The sequence below is a fragment of the Heteronotia binoei genome, chromosome 2 (assembly GCF_032191835.1).
Source record: "Heteronotia binoei isolate CCM8104 ecotype False Entrance Well chromosome 2, APGP_CSIRO_Hbin_v1, whole genome shotgun sequence".
In the NCBI taxonomy this organism is placed as follows: domain Eukaryota; kingdom Metazoa; phylum Chordata; class Lepidosauria; order Squamata; family Gekkonidae; genus Heteronotia; species Heteronotia binoei.
In genome coordinates, this window is record NC_083224.1 from 61,899,149 (window position 1) to 61,925,236 (window position 26,088).

General features: G+C 46.6%; 1 protein-coding gene across 1 annotated transcript in view; it reads right to left on the bottom strand.

Annotated features, from left to right (window-relative positions):
• Window positions 1-26,088, bottom strand: part of SYCP1 (synaptonemal complex protein 1) — a 139,142-nt gene that overhangs the window by 52,407 nt on the left and 60,647 nt on the right. The window contains exons 11-16 of the mRNA XM_060232988.1: window positions 21,445-21,553; window positions 20,965-21,059; window positions 20,643-20,827; window positions 6,809-6,876; window positions 4,530-4,591; window positions 759-875 (exon numbers count right to left, since the gene is read on the bottom strand). Of these exons, the coding sequence (XP_060088971.1) occupies window positions 759-875; window positions 4,530-4,591; window positions 6,809-6,876; window positions 20,643-20,827; window positions 20,965-21,059; window positions 21,445-21,553 (636 nt within the window). The remainder of the gene's footprint in view (window positions 1-758; window positions 876-4,529; window positions 4,592-6,808; window positions 6,877-20,642; window positions 20,828-20,964; window positions 21,060-21,444; window positions 21,554-26,088) is intronic.

The following is a 26,088-nucleotide window of genomic DNA, read 5'->3' on the forward strand; positions in this document are numbered from 1 at the left end:
ATATATATATATATATATATGTGTGTGTGTGTGTGTGTGTGTGTGTGTGTGTGTATATATATATATATATATAATATATATATGTGTGTGTGTGTGTGTGTGTGTGTGTATGTATATATATATATATATATATATATATATATATATTGCCACTGTGTGACACAGAGTGTTGGAATGGATGGGCCATTGGCCTGATCCAACATGGCTTCTCTTATGTTTTTATAAAATGGAATAAAAGTTAATAAAATTCATGTTATGTATGGGGTGAGGAAAGTAGAGGGATGACCCAAAGAAGTTGATGGACAAAAGGGATTACTAAATGAATTATTAAATCGTGAAATTTATTGCCAGTGGACAGTGATGGCCAGAAACATCGATGACTTTAAAATGGAAGACAGGTCAATCAATGACTACCAACTACAGTGACCAAAAGGAACTTCAGCATTCAGGGACAGTAATTCTGAATACCAGTTCTAAAAGACAACATTTGTGGAAAACCTTCTCTATGCTCTGTTCATAGCCCTGCAGGGTATCTGGTTGGCCACTGTGTAAAACAGGATGCTAAACAAGATGGACTGCAGGTTTGATACAGCAGGACTCCTCTTATGTTCTTATAGCACTGTATTAAATACTGCGAGGAACCTCTATTTCAATTCTGCATTTAACTGAATGCAGAAAAAGGATTCTTTAGTAGCAACCCTTAACTACATTATAAGTTACATAGGTTTTTAAATTATAAGAAAACTGAACCATTTAACCTGAATAGCAGAGTCATTGAAATGTCTAGCTTCTTCTTCTTTTAATAATACATTTTTTTCTGATCGTTCACATTCTAATTGATGCTCCACATCTTTTTGAATTTTTACCAAATTTTCCTAAATTGAATAGAAATATACATATAAACCTTGTAAAACTATATTTAAAGCAGGGATTATGTTTAAAACAATTTATAAAGAATATATCATATTACACAGGTAATAAATATGGGTCCATTTTACACTGGCTGGATATTTCCGTTTCAGTCCTGTTCCTGGAATTTGATTTTTTTACTGAGTTTGTATTTGCCCCTGTCTTTATCCCAGGGCGGCCTCTGAGAGGAGGAGAAGAAGAAGTAGAACAAGAGGAGGAGAAGGAGGAGTCACCCTGCTGCTACCTCTCAGGCCAAACTCTTGGGGTGGGGAGCCTTAGTAGCCAGAATTCCTGGTTTTGCCCACAAGGCAATGCAGTGCAAGGACTGTTGATCCCGGTGAGGTAGTGGTTTCCCCAGAGCAGACTTGGCCACGGGGGGGGGGGGGGAGGAGAGACAGCCCCCTAGTCCCCTCCCAACCCCCCCCCCCCAGGGAAGCATGCCTCATGGAGAGGGCATCCCCTGGGGTGGAGGGATTGAAACAGTAAGGGGGAAATCTGTGTGCTTAATTTTGGGAGGAGAGGGGAGAATTGCAGCAGGCAGCAAATATGGGGGGAGCCTCTTCCCTCTCCCAAGTGTGTAGAATTGTACTGTAAGAAAAGTCAGTGAGATTTACTCACAAGGAGGCACAGTGGCAATGAAAGGACCTGGATGTAAACACTTCCCCATGGAAACAAGACTTTGGAGGACCCTTCAGGGCTGGTGGGGAGTAGCAAGGGCGGTGCCAATGACCCCCGCCTGGCTAACTCCCTTTCCTCATGTTGTGTCTTACATTTTGGTCCCTGAAATTCCAACACAGCGCAACTACACGCGCTAAGGTGACCAGCAGGAAACCACGAGTCACCTGACTCTAAGGGACAAATATAATCCGCCTATGAAGATCTGTGGCAGGAAGTTTAACTGGTCAGGATTGGACCTGACCAGGAAGGGGGTTGTTCCGGGTAATGTATATAACAGGGGACCCGGACCCGTCATGTTGTCTTTGTGATGTACTCTCTAATAAAAAATGTTTACTGCTAAGAGTGTCCGAACCCAGTACATTACACCTCACAAGGAGACCCGCTCTCCTGCCCTCCCCCCACCATCTGCCTGGTCATCTTCTCCAGCCTGAGAGGCCCAGCAGTGGCTGGCTTAAGGGGGGGGGGAATTGCCTGGGCAGCTGGCATATTGCCTGCAGGATGCCATGGGAGGAGGAGGCAGAACCTCTCCTCCTGCTTCTCCCGAGTCCAATGTTGTAAACTAGGGAGCCCAAGACCAAGCGGGGGGCGGTGGCAGGGGGGCCTGGGAGCTCCATCCTAACTCCCAGACAGGGCTCTTTATAAGGAGCTCTGCCAACTGCTGCTGACTGGCAAGTGACTCCTAAGGAAAAGCAGGGTGTGCTGCTCAGTTGCATGGGTAGACCTTCTTAAAAGTAAGTTCTATTAAACTAAGTAAGGCTTACTCTCAAGCAAGCTCCCTAATCATCCCAGGGCTTTCTTCTGTGGAAGCACACACAAGATTGAGCTACTATGGAGTAAATAAAGCTAGTGGGCTCTTCCCAGTACACAGATCACTGGATTTGGAAAAGGTTCATTTTGTGCAGAGTTACTTCCAAGTTAAGCTACCCATAAGCAGCTTATCACATGTCTTTCTTCTGAGTAAACACCAGGGCTATTTTCGTAGGGAAAGCCCAGCAGAAACTCATTTGCATATTAGGCCACACCCCCTGACATTACCATTGTCTCACAAAGGGTTTTGTAAAAAAAAGCTCAGCAGGGACTCATTTGCATATTAGGCCATACCCACTGACACCAAACCAGCCAGAACTGTGTTCCTGTGCGTTCCTGCTAAAAAAACCTTGGAAAACACACAAGTTTGACTTAATTCTGAGTAAATGCAATGCTCCACGTTCTTGTCAGCCCCCTCATCATTGACTATGAGAGGTGTCTGTTGTTAGGGGGGGGCAACTTATGCAGGGCAGGTGAAGGTAGTTAGTGGGGATATTGTTGATGGGTGGACTGGAGCTTTTGTTTTCCCCATGGCAGGAAGATTATAGAGGTGGTCAAATCAGCTGCAGACAATCAGTGGAAGTAAAACAGTGGGACACAACACGATGGAGTTTTTGTTCTCCCCACCGGTGGAAGAGTTTGTAGGTGGTGGAAGAGTTTGTAGGTGGGGCCACGGCTGCAGCCACTCACAGAATGGAGACCAGACTAGCAAAACGGTGGCTCACAGTGCCACCACACATTGCTTGAGAAGAATGCTACAGAGATAGTTTGAAATGCAGGATATTCTCTTGCAATGTAAATTAGAGACCAGCGGAAACTGAGCACTCTGTCACAGCACAAGCCTTGTTTAAAAATGGAGAGAATCGGGGGTGGACATGGGAGTTTTGGGTACAGGACTCAACATGGGAGTATCTTGCAAATGTAAAAAGGGCCATGGAGAAAAAATTATAGAAGAAACAGAGACTATCAACCCTGAGTTGGCAACCCTACCTCCTTCCCACCCAACAGCCAGTCTACCTTTATCTGCCCCTCTGTCTTCAACTTTCCTTCTCCACCCCTCAACAGCCTCTACCTAGGAAAACTGTTGCCCAGTTCTGTGGTTCTGGCCACTGGGTTGGGCCCACATGCAGGGCAGGGAACACTCAAGGCCTTGTGGGTTTGCACTTCACTGTCAGAGCCAGGTTGGTGTAGTGGTTAAGTGCAAGGACTCTTATCTGGAAGAACCAGGTTTGTTTCCCCAATCCTCCATATGCAGCTGCTGATGTGACCTTGAATCAGTCACAAGTTCTCACAGAGCTGTTCCTCTCAAGAGCAGTTTCTGAAAATAGCTCTCTCAGCTCCACCTACTTCACAGGGTGTCTGTTGTGGGGAAGGGAAGGGAAAGGAGATTGTAAGCCCCTCTGAGACTCCTTCAGGAAATGAAGGGTGGGAAATAAATCCAATCTCTTCTCTTCTTCTTTCCCCTCTCCACACTGTTTCCTCTTTCCCTCCTCCAGGCAACCTCTACATCCTTTGCCCTTTACTTGCCTCATCCCCTCCTTCTCAGCCATTCACCAACGTTGTTTGTTTTATCTTTATTTGTTTATTTGATCTGTCTCCCATCTTCAACTATAATTTACTTCATTTATACCCCACCTTTCTCCATAGTAGGGACCTAAGCAGCTTACATTATTCTTATGTTGCTAAAAAGACTACAACAGTGTGAGGTAGGATAGACCGGTCAAAAATCACACAATGAGCTTCCATAGTGAGATGGGGATTTGAACCTAGATCTCTCGGACCCTTCTCTGAAGTTCTAACTGCTATACCACAATGGCTTTCATATGATAGCTTATTTAAAAAGTCAGCTTTTTTTGCATACCTGGGGAGTCCCCCAATTTTGCATAAAAATCTCTTCAGCCTCCATGTGGCCCCAATATGCAGATTTAGCCATCCGCAGTTTGCAAGCACACATGGCTAATAGTGTGTATGTGTATATATATTCATAAGTATTTTCTCCACTGGACTGGATTATGGCGTTGAAACTTTTTAGTAATAGAGAAAAAACAAACTGCTACAGGAAGCAGTTTAGTCCAATGAAGTGGATGACAATATTTAATGATCTTATAAGATCTTACCAAAAAGAGACGACTTACCAAGGTTTTTACCATTTCTTCAACTTGTTTTTCTTTCTCATTTTTCAATTTGGTTACCACTTCTAAAGCAAATATAAATACAAATAAGACAAAATAATATATTGTTATATAGATTCAGGTGGCTAGCTGTTTTGGTCTGAAGTGACAGAACGTTTGAGTCCAGTGTCACCTTTAAGGGTGCCCTTGGGGACCAACAGGCGGGCCCCTTGGTGGAGTGGAACACTGCATAACCTGGCCACAGACCTCCTTCATGCTTATATGGAGAGGTCTGTCCCCCTAAGGGATCAATTACTCTCAGCCACTAAGACTAAGATTTAGAGAGGCAAGTATGTGGATTATGTTCACCATCCTCTTTCAGGATGTGGAGGTGAAGGCAAGCACAAAGGATGACCCCAGGAAGCTCAAGAAAATTAAGTGAATGCGGATTGAAAAGAACATTGATAGCTGGTTGTTAGTTTACACTATTTTCATGGTTGTGGTGATGCAGGTCTATCTGGGCTGTGGGCCAGTACTGGTAATGTATCAGGACCTCACACACAGGGCATACAAGGAATACCCAGGGGACGCTTGGCTGTATTACGATAACGTATTTCACTAACAGGCAGCCTTGGACCCCTCATTGCCTTGGGGCCAGGAATACCAACAGTTCTGGTCTCAGTGCATGGGAGCCACAGTAGCCATTTCAGGCAGGTATGTGGACAGAGGGCACCTGGTAATGTGTTTGCATGTTGGAGCCAGGTGAAGAGCTGGCAATAAGCAGGGGGATCAACCCAGAGTCAGTTTGGTGTAGTGGTTAAGTGTGCGGACTCTTATCTGGGAGAACCGGGTATGATTCCCCATTTCTCCACTTGCACCTGCTGGAATGGCCTTGGGTTAGCCATAGCTCTGGCAGAGATTGTCCTTGAAAGGGCAGCTGCTGTGAGAGCCCTCTCATCCCCACCCACCTCACAGGGTGTTTGTTGTGGGGGAGGAAGGTAAAGGAGATTGTGAGCCACTCTGAGACTCTTCAGAATGGAGGGCGGGATATAAATCCAATATCTTCTTCATCTTCTTCTTCATCATCTGCTGGGGCTTCAATGCTTTAGGGAAATGCTTGAGGAAACCAGGCAAGTTCAAACACACTTGCAGCATATGTGAGGGCATGCACCCCACATCCCCCTGTGACAAGGGTGGCCCTGAAGAGAAGGAGCTCGGGGTCAGGACATTAAAGGGTACCTGGAAGTGACAGCATTTCAGCTGAGAGCAGAGGTTGGGGGAGCACACAAGGGATTTCAGGTCAGGGCACAGGATGGAAGGTTGGGTTGAGGAAGCACCATTTGCACCTGGCACCAAGTAGTCCTTTACCCAGAGTTCATCAGGGCATTAGCTAAATCGGTTGAGGACACCTACTTTTAACAATGGGAGGCCAAGTTGTTCAGCTGCGGATGGCCTGAATGGCTAGTGGGGGGGATTACAGTACCCACTCTTTGGCACTGGAGCAACTTCAACAGCCATAGGGCGGTGGGTCTAGTCCCTCTGACGTCTGGCATTGGGCCCTGGGTGTATGGTGTTGATGAAGAAGAAGACTGCAGATTTATACCCCGCCCTTCTCTCTGAATCAGAGACTCAGAGCGGCTTACAATCTCCTATATCTTCTCCCCCCACAACAGACACCCTGTGAGGTGGGTGGAGCTAAGAGGGCTCTCACAGCAGCTGCCCTTTCAAGGACAACCTCTGCCAGAGCTATGGCTAACTCAAGGCCATTCCAGCAGGTGCAGGTGGAGGAGTGGGGAATCAAACCCGGTTCTCCCAGATAAGAGTCCACGTACTTAACCACTACACCAAACTGGATATCAATGCTGCTGGCTGATGGTGTATTTCTTTACAGGATGTGGCCCAGGGATAGAGGTTACCAGTGTAAATCGGTAGCTCCAACGCAAGCTCCCCAACCACCTGTCTTCTTTTTAGACCATGTGGGATTAACTATTCACCAGTTCTCAGTGCAGGGCAGGCAGCAGTCAAAGAAAAACTGAGTGGGAGGCCGCTTTTTCCTCAGCTCCAGGCATACATAAAGGATGCCTGCTCCCCAGATTGAGGGGAAAATGTGCTAAACAACTGTTGAAAGCTAGCTCTGGTATCTCTTCAAAGTTGGGTCCTGCACAGGTGTGAAACCATGTGTGGGACTGCAGTGACCTCAAATAAGTTTGTAAATATTAAAAGAGCTCAGAGTGCTATTTGTAATTGTAAATTAAAATTACTTTTTAGAAGATAGTTCCTTAAGGTCTTTCTGCCCAACATACCCAGTTCTGTTGATTTATTTTGAAGTTCCAACATCAGTTTAGCTGACTCATCTCTGAGTTCCTTCTTTCTGTTGAAATATTTAAAATGTTCAATATATTTAAGAATAAATATAACATTCCATAAAGCAGCAAATACTTTGGCATTTAGAAGGAAATACCTATGAAGAGATATATTTGCTACTGAAATGCCCATTAAATCATACAAATGTATATGGGAACATGATGAGAAAGTATTAATGAGTGGATAAGTTTTCCCTTCACCAGTGAATGTAAGAACAAATTAAAAGTCTTCATTATTGGAGAAAACTATGCTATTTACTTATTTACAACATTTATACCCCACCTTTCTGTCCTTACAAGGGCCACCAAGTCGACTAACAATTTAAAACATTTATGATAAAATTATATTATAAAACCATTAAAATCACCCCCATGCATACATCACTAAAACAATTTTTTAAAAGTAAAAAACAGACTTAAAACACATATTAAACAGTTAAAATACATACAGTGCACAAAAACACTGGTTAAGAAGAAGGGTTTATTGAGGGAATGCCAAACCCCACCCCACAAAAGTCTTCATTGACTGGTAGAAGATAGCAGCAGAAGGGGACCCACCACAAATCTCCCTGGGGAGAGAGTAGAGATGTAAAATTTCCAGAAATTTTGAAGCTTGGGAAAAAAAACATTTTTTTCATCGAAAAAATGGAAATTTTTGGAAAAATTGAAAAAAAAGCTACATTAGCACTCCTTTTTTCTTTTCCAGATTGAAAGTCATTCTGTTACTTTAAGAACATAAAATATGACTATGGACAATTTTACTTGGCATGAAATTATCACAACTAGCACATTAAAAATACTGTGTATCCTAACAATTATTACAAACAGAATTTACTTTTAAAATAATATTTATTTATAATTGTAACAAATGGAGCAACAATCTCCTGAACTGTTTACTAGTTTATGTGGAACAGACAAAAAAACCTCCACAAAACAATTTAGAAGTAACAATTATTCATATTTCCTCTCCACAGTATTAAATAAAAATTAAAAAACCCATTCTCATAAAAAGAATTGAAGAGGGGGAAAGTGTATAGAAGGGAGTGTGGGACTAAATTTCAATGAATGGGTACAGAAATTATAACAATCTGATACCATACATATTTTTTAGAAATGATTTGGAAAATATTTGAACACCTTGTCTTAAAATATTTTTATTCATCATGTTAAAATAAAATGTTCCATAATCAATGTCTTTTCTTTTCGTTTTTCAATTTTTCCAATTTTTAGGAAAATAAAAAAAGGCTTCAGGAAAAAAACTCATTTTTTCCCCAAATTTTTCCATTTTTTTTCCGGGCCTTCACATCTTTAGGAGAGAGTTCCAAAGCTTTGGTGCCATGACTGAGAAGGCCCTCTCCCAGGGTGCCACCTGCTTAATCTTAGAAGGTCAGTAGAACCTCCAAAGGTAATCATAGCAGTTGGGTGGGTTCATAAGGGATTAGGCAGTTATTCAGGTATGTTGGTACCAAAAAATATATGGCTTTGAAAGTCAAGACAAGCACCTTGAATTGTGCCCAGAAACAATCTGGAAGCCAGTGCAGATTGGGCAAGACTGGAGTGATTTGGTTCCTACGACCCACTCCAGTCAACATCCTAGCTGCAGCATTCTGTACCAACTGGAGTTTCTAAATACATTTCAAAGGTAGCCCTCCATAGAATGCATTGCAATAATCTAATCCAGATGCAACCAGGCATGCACCACAGTAGTCAGATCTTTTTTGCTTGGAATGGTTGTATCTGACTAAATAATCAAAGCTGTTAAAAGGCACTCTTGGCCACAGCTGCCATCTGCTTCTCCAACTGTAGGCCTGGGTTCAAGAGCACCCCTAAACTACGGACCTGTTTCTTCAAGACCTGCCCACCAGTAGTCAGGATTCAGCTTCAGTTTTTTAGCCCACATCCACTCCAAACTTTCTTCCAGGCACTGGGTCAAGATTTCTACAGCTTCCCTGGGATCAGCTGGAAGTGTGAAATCTGAGCATTATCATATTATTATGTGACAACCCAGACCAAATTTTGAGATGACTTCACCCAGCAGTTTTATGTAGATCCCAAAGAACATAGGGGACAAGATGCAACCCTGTGGGACCCCACAATCCAAAGGCCAAGTGGCTGAACTGCAGTCCCTCAACACCACCTTCTGAAACACAGGACCAGAACAACCACATAATGGTGCCTCCCAATACCACTCTCTAGATAGGTGGTTCAGAAGGATACCATTATCAATGTATCAAAAGTCACTGTCCAGGAAAATCCAGTTGCACACCTTCTGTCCATTTCCTGGCACAAATAATCCATTAGGTTGACCAAAGCTCTTTCAATCCCATAGCCAGGTATAAATCAAGACTGAAAGGAGTCTAAGCAATTTGCTTGATCCTGGAAATCTTGGAGTTGTAAAATCACAGAAGAAGAAGAGGAAAAGGAGGAGGAGATTGGATTTATATCCCACCTTTCACTTGGAGTCTCAGAGTGGCTTACAATCTCCATTCTCCTCCCCACAACAAACACCCTGTGAGGTGGGTCAAGCTAAGAGAGCCCTTTTCAGAACTGCTCTTGAGAGAGCAGCTCTTTCAAGAATTGTGACTGACCCAAGGTCACTCACCAAGTGCATGTGGAGGAATGGGGAATCAAACCCGGTTCTCCCAGATTAGGGTCTGTGAACTTAACCACTACATGAAAGTGGTTCTGTGAGTTGAACCTGGCAATCTAGGGTTGCCAGGTCCAACTCAGGAAATATCTGGGCATTTGGGGGTGGGGCCAGGAGCAAGGCTGTAACAAGCACGACTGAACTCTAAAGGGAGTTCTGTCATCACATTTATTAAAGATAAATGCCTTCCCTTCATTGGAAATCATGGAGGATGGGGGCACCTTCTTTTGGGGTTCGTGGAATTAGACCCCCTGGTCCAATCTTTTTGAAATTGGGGGTGGGGGGTGAGGAGAAGCACCAGATGCTATACAGGTAATTTGGTGCCTCTACCTCAAAGTAGAGACATCACCCTTCCAACAAAAGTCCATATAGTCAAAGCTATGGTATCTGTGCATTCACACTCATGGGATAGAGCGCCTGTGCCGATCCCCGAATCGGTACCTAAAAAGCCCGGGATTTTTCCGCGCTCGGCACCAACGGTCATGCGCAGGCGTCCCAGTGTGCATGCTCGCCAGCGCAAGGATCCTGCCAGTTCCTTCCTGACCACTGGAAGCCCCTACTGGAGGGAGACCGTCAGCAGTGGGGAAGGAGGGCGGGTAGTGTGAATGCACAGATGACCACTCGAAGATCCACAGTTACAGGTAAGCAACCTGTCTATCTTCTTCGTGGTCTCTGTGCTTCACACTCATGGGAGATTAGCAAGCAAGACATACCTGGAGGTGGGAAGACGTTCAACCGGAAGAAACAGCTTGCAGCACCACAGTTCCCAAACGAGTCCTCTATTGAGCATGCACGTCAAGCACGTAGTGCTTCATAAAGGCATGTGGAGAGGACAAGGTGGCAGCCTTGCAAACATCCAATAGGGACACGCCTTTCAGGAACACCACTGACGTCGCCATCGCCCTTGTAGAATGGCCGCGAATAGGCCCAGGTAACGGCTTCTTAGCCAACAAATAACACAGTTTAATAGTCTCAGTGAGCCATTTTGAAAGCCTCTGAGACGAAATCCTGGAACCTAACTTAGGGGCAGCGTATGAAACAAAAAGCTGCCTAACTCTTGGAATGACTTAAATAAAACAATAAAGCACGCTTTACATCTAAAGCATGCAACCTACGTTCCTCATCTGAGGAAGGCGTAGAATGAAAGGTGGGTAACCAAACTTCTAGGTTGAGGTGGGACTGAGAAACCACCTTGAGGAGAAAAGAAATATCAGGAGCTAACAAAACCCCAGCCTCCTGAAAAACAAGATACGGGTAGTCACAACGCATCGCCATGAGCTCCCCTGCACGATGTGCTGATGTGATGGCTACGAAAAACGCAGCCTTCCATGAGAGAAGCTGTAACGAACACGTGGCCATCGGCTCAAATGGACGATGAGTCAGTCTGTCCAGCACCAAAGTCAAATCCCACAACTGTGGGAGCAATCTGGATGGGGGATGAAGCCTAAGCAGACCCTTCAAAAACCTTAGAATGAGGGTGTGCAAAAACAAAATGTCCCTCCACTGGTTCACGGAACGCAGATATTGCTGCCAAATAAACCTTGATGGAGGAAAAAACAAAGCCAGCATCCACAAGGGATAACAAAAACTCAAAAATTACCGACAATCCCACCCTTGGGGAGAAACTGAAGGGTCAACTATGAACTGAAGGAACTTCCGCCACTTCCTATCATAAGAAGTGCGGGTGGAAAGTTTCCTGCTATTCAGGAATATATGCTGACTCTGCTAGAGAACCCACAGGGTCGATAAGCCACGTTGTCAGCTTCAGGTGGGGCACATTGTGATGGAGTACATGACCTCCCTGAGCTGACAGAAGGTCCGCTTCCGCCAGGAACTGGTAGAAGACCCCCCTCGCCAGCTGGAGCAGGATTGGGAACCAGTTCTGGCGAGGCCATCAAGGAGTCACCAGGATGCAGCATGGTCTCTCTCTTGCAATTTTGTTGACCACCTTTGTCAACAGATAAAGGAACTGCCCTTCCCACGGAAACAGCAGACAGTCTTCCAACGACTCTGGATCCGCACCCCCTCTGGAACAAAACAGAGGACACTTCCTGTTCTCAGCTGTGGCAAAGACATCCACCTGAGGATACCCCCAAAGCTGAAAGACAGGTTGGAGGAAGCGCCACTGCAGTTCCCACTCGTGCGGGGAAGCCACGCCCCTGCTGAGGGAGTCTGCCTGCAAGTTGAGGACCCCAGGGAGATGTTCAGCCTTCACGAAGATGTCATAGTCCAGGCACTCTGACCATAGGTCCAGTGCCAATGCACAGAGCTGTCGAGAGACTGCCCCCCCTGCCTGTTGATGTAGCACAGGGCAGTGGTATTGTCTGTTAGCAGAGCAACAATCTTCCCCGCCACCAAGGGGCGGAAAGAGCGGAGAGCAAAATGAACTGCCAGCAGTTCTAAATAATTTATGTGGCAGTGAGTCAATTTCAGAGGCCAAGGGCCCACCACGCACATGTGGGCCCCCCAACCCCACAAAGATGCATCTGTTGTGATAGTCACAGAAGATGCAGGGAGATGAAATGGAGCTCCCTGACAAATGTTGCTCTTTGACTTCCACCATTGCAGAGTTTGAAGAGTCACAGATGGAATGACAAACCTCTTCCGAGGCGACTCTCTCAATGGTCGAAACTGACGGAGAAACCAGAGTTGTAGGTCTCTCATCCTCAGCTTCGCAAAGAGTAGCACGCTTGTCGCCGCCATCAGCCCCAGCATCCGCTGCAGCTGCTGCACTGTGCCCCACTTTCGACTTTGCAGAAGTTGCACAAGGTTGATAATGTCCACCGCTCTCTGCTGAGGTAGAAACGCACAATGCAGGCTCGTATCCAGCAAAGCCCCTATGAACTGAACTGTCCTCAATGGAGTAAGGTATGATTTCTCCAAATTGACCTGCAGACCCAAGGTGTCGAGAAGACAAAGAGTGACAGCAATGTGGGATGATGGAGTCTCTTCCGACTCCGCCACAAGGAGCCAGTCGTCGATGTATGGAAAGACAACTATCCCTTGAAGCCGGAGATGGGCAGCCACAACGCTCATCATCTTCGTGAACACCCGAGGTGCAGTGGACAGGCCAAACGGAAGGGCTTTGAACTGGAAGTGTTGAGAGCCTACTGCAAACTGAAGGAAACGTCTGAACGCAGGATAGATGCTGATGTGGAAGTATGCATCCTTGAGGTCCAGAGTTGCCATCCAGTCCCCTTGGTTGATGAGGGGCAGGATCGTTTGCAGAGTGGACATTCTGAACTTCTGGTACAGAATAAATTTGTTTAGATTCCGAAGATCCATGATTGGTCTTAAACCCCCGTCCCGCTTGGGAACCAGGAAGTAACGAGAGTAGAAACCTCCCATCCTGGCCTCCATAGGAACCTTCTCTATCGCTTGTTTCTGTAGGAGGTTGTTTACCTCCGCCAGCAGAGGTGGGGAAGGGGGAGTGGTAATCACACGGATTGGTTCAGAATCTGAACAAAATCTATTTTGTAGCCTTCCGCTACGATGGAAAGTGCCCACCTATTGGTAGTGATGGACTCCCAGGCCAACAGGAAGGGGCGGAGGCGGGTAGAGAGAGAAGTAGGGACGATGATGCGTACTATGAGAAAGTCAAAGGCCCTGCTTCTGAGGGCGTGTGCCCTTGGACTTGCCGGTGTTTTGAGCCGAAGCGAAACAATTTCTGTTGTTCCTCCTCTATGGGGACCTACTCTCAGGTTGATTAGAGCGATGTCTCCATTGTTGATCAGGGGAGAACTTCTGGTACTGTTTCTTTGACCAAGGCTTGTGCCACTGCTTCTGCTTTGCAGCTCTAGATGACACCTACACTCCCAGGTTCCTGGATGTTTTTATGCTCTTGTCCATTTCCTGGAGCGTATTATCAGTGGTGGAACTGAACAAGCCTTCTCCCTCAAAGGGCAGATCTTCCACAAAGGCCCTGGTATCTTGCTGTAGAGCCGTGGATCAAAGCCAAGAGTGATGGCAGAGGCAAACAGCAGAGGTGATGGTCTTCGTGGAGACATCGACCATATGCTTTGCTGCAGTTAATTGTTGTTTAGCTACAGCAAAGCCCTCCTTCTGCAACTTCTTCGCAGCCGATCTTTTCTCATCACTCAGGGAAGACAGAAGAGGGGTAAGTTGTTCCCATACCGAGTACTGGTATCTAGCCATGCATGCCGCATAGTTAGATACCTTTACTCCTAGGGCCCCAGCCAAGTAGAATTTTCTCCCCACAATATCAAGCGTCTTTCCCTTTTTATCTGGTGGAGAAGAGTGTGTTTTTCTGGCCTTCGATGAGGAGGAAACGACCACCGAATTAGGCTTCGGATGAGTGAAGAGAAACTCCGCTCCCGACTCTTGGACCCGATACATATGGTCCAGCCTCCTTGATGACACCGGTGTCGACGCTGGCTTTGCCCAAGGCTCCTTCACGGCTTGAAGAATGACCTTCATTACCGGTAGGGCAACTGCTGTAGACGTGTCCTGTTGCATAATGTCAAACACGGTGTCGTCTACAATGGGTTGTGGTTGGGTCACCAGCAGCGAAATGGAGAGTGCCATTCTCTTCACCAAGTCCCCATACGACTTCAGATCCTCCGAAGGCGAGATAGGAAGATCCTCAGCCGTATGAGACACAGGCGAAGGCTCCAAAGCCCGATCTGGCTCATCGGTACTGCCCTCAGAGTCCGATGATGAAGACTCTCTGCGCAGGGAGTGTTCCAAGAGCACAGGCAACCGAATCGACCCCAAAGATTGAGGTGAACTACACCACCACTCTGTCGGGTGGGACGGAAATCCTTGCCAACGGACACCTTCTGGGCTGCTGAGAGTCGGGACATGTGAGATGCCGACTGCTGGTCCCAGTCTGCATACTCCCGTGGAGGGTACCATTGGTACAGTGGATAGGGATAGGCATACGGAGGCCATTGACGCTGTTCCCATGGTGGAAGTGGTGGGAAGCTATGAGCTATCGCAGTCGGTTCTAGCTCCCTCCGACTTCTCGCAAGATCCATCGGTGCCGAAGGCTCCATCGGCACCGACATCTCCACCTCCGAGACCGAATCACTCTCACTGCGCCACCTGGACACTGAAGAGTGGGAGCGCTGGGTCAGGCCGATCTCATTCTCCGATGCCAATAGGCATAGCTGCAAAGCACTGCCTCTCGACACCGAAGGGCTATGACGCGGGGACGCCAAGATCTTCTTCGGTGGAGCTGTCGATGCCGAAGCATCGTGCAAAGGCGAAGGAGTGCGGGATGGTCTCTTCTTCCGGTTCTCCTTTGATTTAGCCTTCTTCGGCATGGATGATCGGGTCCCCAAATCACCCCGATGCCTCTTAGCCGGGGTGTCCACAGACCCTTCAGAAGGCTGTTTAGTGGAACGCCCACACTCAACCGGCATCTCGGTCATGATCGGCGAAGCCTCAGCCAATATGACCGTCGGAGCCATGGCCTCTCCCATCGGTACCGACGGGGCCGATGCCATTTTCTGAGGGCGAAGTGCCGACTCGACTAGCGCCGCCGAAAGCCTCGCCGCTCGATTCTTCTGAGTTTGTTTCGAGAAACTCAGGCAGTGGGTGCAAGAATCCACGCGGTGTCCCTCGCCAGACAGAGAAGACAGAGGGAATGGCCGTCGGGGGGGGGGCAATCTTCTTCCCACAGAAGCGGCACCTCTTTAAAAAAAAACCAGCGTCTTTCCATAGACGCCCAGGAAAAAACCCACCCAGGAAAGCCTCTGAGGGAAAAAATAGGGGGGGAAACTAAGCCCGAAGGGCAGTCCAATAAACTTTTTTTTTAAAGCAACACTATCTAAACTCTCTCTCTCTCGGCTTGACTTCGCGAACGAAAATTTAAGAAGGGTGCAGTAGTCCACGTCTGCTGCAGGCTCGCTGGTGGCTGACGAGACCAATGCGGGACAGGCAGATCCAGCCACAGTGGCTGCAGGGAAAAGTCTGATTTGGGGTTGGTGCTGTAGCAGTGCGATTCTTCCTCAATCTCCTTTTGTCTTCAAGACCAGCTATGTGTGCGTTCTCAAAGGAAGAGACAGCCTGGTGGATGGTGTGCCTCCATGCTTTGCGATCTGAGGCTAGGTCAGACCACTGGTGATGGTTGATGCGACAGGTGCCAAGGGATTTCTTCAAGGAGTCTTTGTACCTCTTCTTTGGTGCCCCTCTATTTCGATGGCCGGTGGAAAGTTCGCCATACAGAGCAATCTTGGGAAGACGATGGTTTTCCATCCTAGAAATATGCCCTGCCCAGCACAGCTGCGTCTTCAACAGCAGTGCCTCGATGCTTGTAACCTCCGCCCTCTTGAGGACTTCAGTGTTGGTCACAAAGTCACTCCAGTGGATGTTGAGGATGGTGTGAAGGCAGCGCTGATGAAAGCGCTCAAGGAGTCGCAGGTGCTGACGGTATAAAACCCACGATTCGGAGCCGTAGATGAGGGTTGTCATCACAACCGCTTTATAAACATTGATCTTTTTGCCTTTTTTCAGATGCTTGTTGCTCCACACTCTTTTGTGCAGTCGGCCAAATGCACGATTTCCCTTTGCCAGCCTGTTGTCAATCTCCTTGTCGATCTTGGCATCTGAGGAGATGATGCACCCTAGGTAGCTGAACTGCTGGACTGTCTTCAGAACTGATTCACCCACAGTGATACAGGGAGGGTGATAATCTTCCTGGGGTGCAGGCTGGTGGAGAACTTCTGTCTTCTTCAGACTAACTTCTAGGCCGAATAGCTTGGCAGCCTCTGCAAAGCAGGACGTCATATGCTGCAGAGCTGATACCGAGTGGGAGATGAGTGCAGCATCATCAGCAAACAGTAGCTCTCGGATGAGTTTTTCCATTGTCTTGGAGTGAGCCTTTAGTCGCCTCAGGTTGAACAGGCTGCCATCAGTGCGATAACGGATGTAGACACCATCGTCATCATCTAGATCTACTGCGGCTCTTTGAAGCATCATGCTAAAGAAGATCGTAAAGAGAGTTGGTGCGAGAACGCAGCCTTGCTTTACACCTGTGCCTATTGGGAAGGGCTCCGAGAGGTCGTTGCAGTGTCTGACTTGGCCTCGCTGGTCTTCATGTAGCTGGATGATCATGCTGAGGAACCTTGGGGGACATCCTAAACGTTCCAAGATTTGCCACAGGCCTTTCCTGCTAACGGTATCGAAAGCTTTGGTAAGGTTGACAAAAGTCACATATAGACCCTTGTTCTGTTCCCTGCATTTCTCTTGGAGCTGCCTGAGAACAAATACCATGTCGGTGGTGCTCCTGTTAGCTCTGAAGCCGCACTGGCTCTCTGGGAGGAGTTCTTCTGCAATGGTGGGCACCAGTCTGTTCAGGAGTATTCTGGCAAGGATTTTGCCTGCGATGGAGAGCAGGGTTATCCCCCGGTAGTTGGAGCAGTCTGAGTTTTCTCCTTTGTTCTTGTGTAGAGTGATGATGATTGCATCGCGAAAGTCCTGTGGTAGTTTGCCTTGTTCCCAGCAGGTGACAAGTATTTTGTGAAGTGTGCTATGTAGTACTGTGCCCCCATGCTTCCAGATCTCTGGTGGGATTCCCTCAACTCCCGCTGCCTTGCCACTTTTCAGTTGCTTGACAGCTTTAACAGTCTCTTCTAGGGTGGGGATCTCATCCAACTCTGTTTTCACTGGTTGAAGTGGGGTGAGGTGGATTGCTGAATCTTGAACTACGCGGTTGGCACTGAAGAGAACCTGAAAATACTCCGACCACCGGTTCAGTATGGATGCCTTGTCTGTGAGGAGCACTTGGCCGTCTGCACTACGCAATGGACTCTGAGCCTGATATGATGGGCCATATACTGCCTTCAGGGCTTCGTAGAACCCTCTTAAATCACCAGTGTCTGCATACAGCTGGGTTCTCTCTGCAAGCTTGGTCCACCACTCGTTCTGAATGTCTCGAAGCTTGCGCTGGAGGATGCTACATGCAGCGCGAAAGATTGCTTTTTTCCCGGGACAGGAGGGCTGAGCAAGATGTGCTTGGTAGGCAGATCTCTTTTTCACTAGTAATTCTTGGATCTCTTGATTGCTCTCGTCAAACCCGTCCTTGTTTTTCCTTGTGGAGAACCCGAGGACTTCTTCAGAGATCAACAGGATGGTAGTTTTTAGGTGTTCCCAGAGTGCTTCTGGAGAAGGGTCTGTGGGGCAACTGGGGTCCTCAATTCTTGACTGGAGTTTTGCCTGGAAGGCAGCTTTAACTTCAGCTGACTGAAGGCTGCCAACCTGAAGCTTCCTCCGAGGGATACCTCCTCTCCTCGGTGTGGGTTTAAAGTGAAGACGGAGATTGCAGCGTACAAGACGATGATCCGTATGACATTCCGCACTGGGCATTACTCGGGTGTGTAAGACATCTCGAAGGTCTCTCTGGCGCACCAGAATGTAGTCGATAAGGTGCCAGTGCTTGGACCGTGGGTGCATCCAGGTTGTCTTCAGGCAGTTCTTCTGCTGAAAGATAGTGTTGGTGATGGTGAGCTGGTGCTCCGTGCAGAATTCTAGCAGGAGGCGCCCGTTGCCAATGCCGTGTTTGCCAAGTACTCCTTTCCAGGCTTCCGAGTCTTTACCTACTCTGGCATTGAAGTCGCCAAGGATGATCACCTTGTCCTCTGTAGGGGTCTTCCATACGAGGTTGCATAGATCAGCATAGAACTTGTTCTTTTCTGCAGGATCTGCTTGAAGGGTTGGGGCATACACACTGAAGAGTGTTGCATGCTGCTTGTTTTGAAGTGGGAGGCGCATGGACATGATGCGATCTGAGTGACCTGTTGGCAGGTTTTCGAGTTTGGAGGCAATGGAGTTCCTGACCATGAAGCCAACGCCAGAAAGGCGGCTCTCAGCCTTTGACTTACCCGACCAGTAGAGGGTATAGCCAGCACCATGTTCTTGAAGACTACCTTCCTCAGGGAAACGGACCTCACTGAGAGCTGCTATGTCAATATTCAACCTGAGAAGTTCGTGGGCAACTAGAGCAGAGCGTCGTTCAGGGCGACCACTGCCTACTGTGTCAAGCATGGTTCTGATGTTCCAACACGCAAGCTTAAGTCTTTGCACACTTTGTGAGGCAGGTGCATGCCTTTTCTTTGTTGTTATTTTTTGACCGCAAGTAAGGATGCCCGTTGACCGCGGCTAGCCAACTGGGGTGGGGGAGACGAGCTTTGTTTAGGCCACCTTTTCTAGGCCCCTCTCCGTGTGGAGCAAGCAGTGCTGTCCCTAGATAAGGCTGCTTGGTCGTTCAGGGTGCTGCCGAAAGATGCTTTCGTCTCCGGGTCAGCATCAGGCGACCAATACCCTGAACCGCCTACATGCAGGATCGGGACTGCGGCTTCCAGTGGCATCTTCCACCTGCCGTTTCGCCCCTTGCCTATCGCTGCAGGACTTGGTGTGTTGTGGGTTGTGGATGTGGATATGCCCTTCAGCCCTGCGTAGAGGAATTTTTAGGTGAAGCACAGTGTGCGCAGTACTGGCTCCACCCTTTCACCTTGGGGTCATCTGCCATGGCCCAGTAAGCCGGGACGCCGGCAGCGAGTCCTCCAGGTGGTAGGTGTTACATTAATGAGCTCTATCTGCCCGGGTTTGATGGTAGAGTTTTCCTTCTCTTGGCTGGCGAGTTTGGTGAGCCCAGCCTGCCCATCCGGTTATACCGCCGGACATTCGGTCGCACCATGACGTGGCAAACTCTGTGAGAAACGGGGGGGACCAGCGGGAAGGTGTTGCCACGGATGCAGTAATGCAGGAGAGGCCATTGCAGTGACCATCTGCCAGGCATAGCCGGACAGTGACTACGCGGCGTTCACTACACCGGGAAGGAGAGGCTATGTATTACGCATACACTTTCCCTGGGGGGGCAGGATACCCAAGAGGATACCCAAGAGGGAGCCCCCCCCTCCCCCTATCTAAACTACTAACTAACTAACTACACTAAGAAAACAACAAACGGGCTATATACAATAGGCAGAAGTAATCAAAAAATTACTTTACTGACCGGGGACACAAAAGGAGATCCTCTCAGCTCAGCGGTCAGAAAGGAACTGGCGGGATCCTCGCTCTGGCGCTGGCGAGCATGCGCATTGGGACGCCTGCTCATGCCTGTTGGCGCTCAGCGCAAAAAAATCCCTGGCTTTTTAGGTACCGATTCGGGGATCGGCGCAGGTACTCTATCCCAAGAGTGTGAAGCACAGAGACCACGAAGAAGATCTCAGTAATTCTCAGCAACTTCCCCAGCTGTCTCAGCTTATCTCAGAGCTTCTCTGCCCTCTCTCAGAACTCTCTGAAATGATGCCTAGAGTCCTGCTTGCAGGAAATGGAGCAGGACAGAAATCAAATAAATTTTAAAAACCTGTGCAGTTAGGCCCTAAGAGAACAGAACTAACAAAGGCAAAGAAAGAACTTGGGAGGGGAATGCTTTTACAGCATCAAGAGAGTTCTCATCAAGCAACTGGAAACACTGTGGAAAGAAAGCTGAATAAACACTGTTCTCTTCTGTTAGAAGATCTGTTTCACGATTATTGGAAAGTTTTCATGTTAGTTTTTATAACTTCTAATTCCTTACTTCCTCTTCTGAATCTGAATTTTCTGTAAATTTTCTCTGAAGCAACTAGATATTAGGAAAACGAATGAAATGAAATAAATGTTTAATTTCCATTCATTTTTATTTTTAAATGAATAATGGAGCTTTTCTGGGGGAGGGGCTTAATTAGTTATGAAATGAATACACACCTTTAATACATGCACAGTAGTAGACCTGTCTCTGGTTGCCACCCAGAGAGAAGGGCTTGGTCCATTCGTCTATACGAAAACTGCAAAAATATTTAAATCCCGCTATGCACACAAAAAGGGTGTGACCACACATATCAGGAGTATCGTGGGTGGTGCATGCTCCCACTGAGAATGCTTCAAGGGTCAAGCTACAGCAAATATGACCATAACCTGAAGCATTCTCAGTACATTTTAGGTTGAGTTAGCTTCCCCTTTCTCGTTTGCATGCTCCCATTGCTCACGGTTGCACTGCCAAATAAGTATGTGGTCAGTGCTTGGTCAGGAAACGGCATGGGGACACAATGTACCATCCTGAGCTCTGTAAAGGAAGAAAACCAGGATATAAGTAAAGTACAAATATGTGTTAGAGTAATATACCTATTTTCTTCTTTCTCCAGCAGATCCTTCAAATTAGAAACAGTAGCCTGAAATTCATCAGAAAGTGATGCATTCATTACTCTGGTTTCTTTAAGTTCTTCTGCTGTCCTTTCTTTTTGTTCAGTGAGTTGAATTATTGTTGCCACTGCAGTTTGCAATTCAGTTTCTAAATGTTTGCAAGCATTCTAAGAAAATAAATGGTAACAATAAATTTATTCAATATGGAACTTGTTATTATAATTAAGGATCATATTGAATTACTAACAATGGTTTCTACATTATTTTTATATATTACTGTATGTACAATATTACAAGAGCATACCTCTGACTTTTGCAAGGAACTTTTTGTTTCTTCTACTTCTGTCAACAAGCCTTGCTCTTTGCTTTGTGCCTTCTTAAGCATTTCCTGTTGTTGTGCTAAATTATGTATTAAAGATTAAAAATAGACATTTCTGAAAAAACATGGGAACAAAAGACGTTGTATACTGCTGACTAAACAAAACCAACAACCATTTCAGTAAACAACCTGCCTATAAGCTGTGCTCAAGTATGCCCTCACTGACTTTAGCCTAAGCTGTAGGTTGCATATAAACAGAACATTTAAAAAAAACAGTCACCATGCCATTTACCCCCCTCAAATTGCACCCAGTTGCCATCCACCTTTGCTGTTCAAAGAGCAGGTGTACATACCAGGGATAGTTATTGAAGAACTGAGGGACAGCAAGTAAACTCTAGCACATTACGTATAATGCTGTTATATTTAATCAATGCAATTTGTAGTAGAATGTTTAAAAAATCTTACTTCTTATTTCTTCTAACTCAGTAATTAGCTTTCTTGAGTTCTGTAACTGAATACTTGTATCTTTCACTTTATTATCTTTTTCATCACTTTGCATGGTCAGTGCTGACACCTAGTAAAACAAAGCAGATGTAAAGTATATCTGTAATAAAGTATAGGAAATGCTATATGTGCCATTTCAGTTTCACATGTTTACATCCTGCTAATTTCACTGGGGATGAATTTCTATCCCAGCTGTGGGGGGGGGGGGGGCAGAATGCATATAAAAAATGGTCTAGTTCTTTTCCCTCTTAAAACAATGTCACCTACATGTTAGTAAACAATGTCCCCAAACAACAGCCACTTATACTTTTCTTTCTGTAAACAAAAAAAAGCACTCGGAGTATAAAACTTCATAAATCTATTTTGTTATTGGGGCATTTAGTTACCCCAAACCCAAAATGTATCAGCATTCAAATATACCATATGAGTTTGTTTTCAGAAACAATAATCCAAGGAAGCATACAGCACAGTACTTAATTATACCATATCAATTCTAGTATATATGATACAAATGGTCCCACAAAGGATTGTTATTATCTAGATCAGGGGAGTCAAACTCATGATGGCCAGATCTGACATAAATGAGACCTTTTTGGGCCGGACCATGTGTGTCATTAAATGTAATGCCAGGTAGCATAGATATAAACTTTATAAAAGACAAACACAAACACAATTAAAGAGTTTTTAAAAACTTAAAATAAAACACACTTAAAACATTAGCCATAAACCTACTTTTGATTTATTGACATTCATTGCAGAAATCTCATGCTCAGTGCTATGAGCCTAAGACCCAAAGGAAAACATGAAATCGCTGGGCATTAAGTAAGTTGTTTCATGTTCTGGTCAAGAACATATGAAGGCACCATGACACAGTCTAAGAGCTATGTGTTTGTATGCAATACTGTAGTCATCTCCAGAGAAATAACTACAACTCCTACGTAGCAGTGCAAGAACAGAGAGACAGCCATGTAGGTCAGTATCAACCTGCAATCTGTGAAGTCTAAATTCAGTATCCCCATTCTGCAAAGGAAATGTGCTGGGTGAACTTGGTCCAGACATACACTCTCAGCCTAATCCACCTCACTGGCTTGTTGTTATTCCTCATCTAAAAAGAGTTCACATTGCTTTCCTACCATCTGCAGAGAGGACTTCATAGCTTTCTAGCACTTTCAGTAGCTAAAAGATATTTCTTGCCAAAATCGACGTGTGACCAGAGAAGGGGCGTGCTCCTTACCTCCACTCTTTGCCACCACAGAGAGCTAAACTCAATAGAGTCCAGAGGGGAAAGTATGAAGGATGAGAGCATGCACAGAAGCCCACTCAATGAACAACAGTCACCATGGATTCTATGTGGTCCCTCACTGGGAGACTGGTAAGGTTATTCACCAGGAGAAAAGTGTGGGATCTCAATCCAACAGGCTATGTAACAATGCTTTTCTCACAACTGCATCCAATTGGGAATTAACCTATACTAAGTAATGTTTCATGAAGGTAGCTGGTGTTGATCACATAGCAGCTTTACAGATATCATAAATTGACACTCCTTTGTGCAGAGAATGGAAGATTCTGTTCACTTACCGTGAAGTCTTCCTTCTCGGTGGTCCCAGAGTGGGTCAGTCCTGACCTATGGGAATGTAGCTCCTCCTCTCCGTAGGCAGGGCCAGCAAAACAAGTTCCTTCCAGGAGGGGGTGCTATTACCCTTAACTTTCAGTTCGTCTTCAAGCCAGTCAACTCCCAACTAGAAACTAAAAAACAAACTGCCACCGAGGGAAGAAACACCACAGTAATACCTGTCTTCCCTTCCCTGACCTAGAATCAAGGAAGCATACACAGAATCATCCAACTTCCTTTATTCATAATGGTGAAACTGGACAGTTTGGTGCAACCAGACCAGAATGCCTTTAACTAATAACTCCCCATGTGCAATTACATGGTCCACAGCAAACTCAGCAAAAAGACAAATGCCCGAACTCCCAGGCCTCCCAGTGTATTGATGCAAAGACTGAGGCAATCCCAAACCGGGTGGGGAGGACTGACCCACTCTGGTAAGTGAACAGAATCTTCCGTTCTCCAGTGGTCCCAGTAATGGGTCAGTCCTGACCTATGGGACTTATAACAGCAGTTCCCAAGGGCAGGCCCACTCAGTCCTTTGGATCAAATAGCAGCCTGCAACACCCTCCTACCGAATGCTGCCTCAGTTGAAGCGAACTTATCAATACGGTAGTACTTCGTAAAGGAATAAACGGAGCGCCAAGTGGCCCCTCTGCACACCACCTCCATAGAGGGGAAAGCTCTGTAAGCTGCAGAAGTGGCTGATCCTCTTAAGGAGTGAGCTGTGATGCCTGATGGAGGCTCCAATCCCCTGGCCTTATACGCCTTGATGCAGCAGCCTCACAACCATCTACTAATTGTAGATTTAGAAATGGCTTTACCCATGACTCTAGCACTAAAAGAAACAAAGAAGGAATCAGAAGACCGTAGAGGCTTAGTTCTGTCCAGGTAAAAGCTTAAGGCTCTGCGAACATCTAGACAGTGCCATAGCCTCTCCTTTTCATGCTGCGGATTAGGACAAAGGAAGGAAGAATAAGCTCTTCCGATCTATGAAACAGTGAATTAACTTTTGGGACAAAGGCCGGGACAGGTCTCAAGACCACCTTATCTCGGTGGAAAACGCAAAGATCTTTGTGGATAGACAATGCCTTAATCTCAGATACCCTGCGTGCCGAAGTAATCCCCACCAGGAAAATAGTTTTAAAAGTAAGCTTCTTTAAACTGCATGAAGCCATAGGCTCAAAAGGCTTGTGACTTAAGGCCTCAAGCACTACATTCAAATTCCAAGAAGGGAACCTGTGTGTCTGTGGTGGATTAAGGAGAGACACCCCTCTCAAAAAGCGTTTGATATGTGAATATTTGGACAGCAGCTTGCCCTTCCTCTCACCTCTCACCACTGAAATGGCCACTACCTGCTTTTGGAGGGTATTGGTACTAAGTCCCTTCTCCAAACCCGCCTGAAGAAAGGCTAGCATATCTGCTATCTTAGCAGACATTGGGTCTGCACTGTTCTCCTGACACCAGGACACAAAGGTTTGCCAAGTGGCATTGTACACTCTATTAGTAGACATTCATCTAGAGGCCAGCATGGTATCTACGACCCCTTTTTTGTACCCCAACTCAGTCAGTTGCCTCTGTTCAACTTCCACGCTGTGAGTCTTAGCATCTCCAGTCGTGGATACAGCGCCTCTCCTTGTAGCAGGAGATCCTTCCTTAGTGGAAGTATTCAGGGTTCAGCTACCCTGAGACGCATCAACTCCTGGAGCCAGACCCTTCTTGGTCAAAAAGGTGCTATATTACCTCTGCCCCCAAGTCCTGTATCCTGAGCAAGAACCTCTGAAACACCTGCACTGGGGGAAAGGCATAAAGAAGAGTCCTGGGCCACTCTGCGTGCAACGCATCTGTGCCCATGGCCTTTTGAGTTTTTGTTCTTGACAGGAAGTTTAGAACTTGATGGTTTAGTTCTGATGCGAACAAGTCCACCTTTGGAAACCCGAACCTCTGGTAAACTTGACGGAAGACCATCTTGTTCAGCGACCACTCTGCTGGATCCAGGGTCTAATGGCTGAGCCAGTCCGCTAACACGTTGTCCTTCCCCGCAACGTGTGTTGCCTTTAGGGACAGAAGATTTGTCTCCGCCCAGTCCATCAGCAGAGTTGCCTCTCGCTGCAAGAGTTTCAATCGTGTCCCCCCTTGCTTGTTCACAAAGGCTTTCACCATCATATTGTCCGTTTGGACGAGAACATGTTGGCCTTTCACTATGTCCAGAAGGTGGAGCAGAGCTAGTCTGATCACCCTCAGTTCCAGGACATTTATACTGTTGGAGGTCTCCTGACCGGACCAGCGCCCTTGAACCATCTGTCCTTTCGCATGTGCCCCGCAGCCAAACAAGCTGGCATCCATCGTCACAACTGTTTGAATTGGTTCTCGCAGAGCCTGTCCGGCTTGGAACCGCCATGGCAACAACCTCCATTACAAGGCCACTTTCACCCGTTCTGGCACTCCTACCCGGAGCTGCTTCCTCTGAGCAATGGCTGTCTGGAAGGGATGTAGGAAGGACTGGATGGGTCATGTATGGGAATGTGCCCACTGCACAAGGTCATGGCACGAGACTAAGAGTCCCACCAATTTTGCTAGCATCATCACTTGCGTGGTTTTGGCCTATAACACTGAATGGATCAGTTCTGTCAGTTTCGCTTGTCTTTCCTGGGTGAGGAAGACTCTGTCTTCCCTGGTATCAATCTGTACCCCCAGGTGAAGGATGGATTGAGCTGGCGTGAGGGAACTCTTCTCCTGATTTATGACAAACCCATGGGAGGATAGAACTGTCGGCTGGAGTGTGTGCAGAGTGCTTCCAGACCACACCGTAAAGTCTCCTATTGGTAGGAATGCCAGCAAGAAGAGCCAACACACCAGTTTCTTCCAGAACAAACGGTGTATTATACAAAGTATTTACAGAAGTGAAGATATATACAAACACAGTCCTGAGTAACAGAATGCTTCGCCAGTCCTTCATCCACATCGAGAGAAATAAGCATGCTGGCTACTCAACT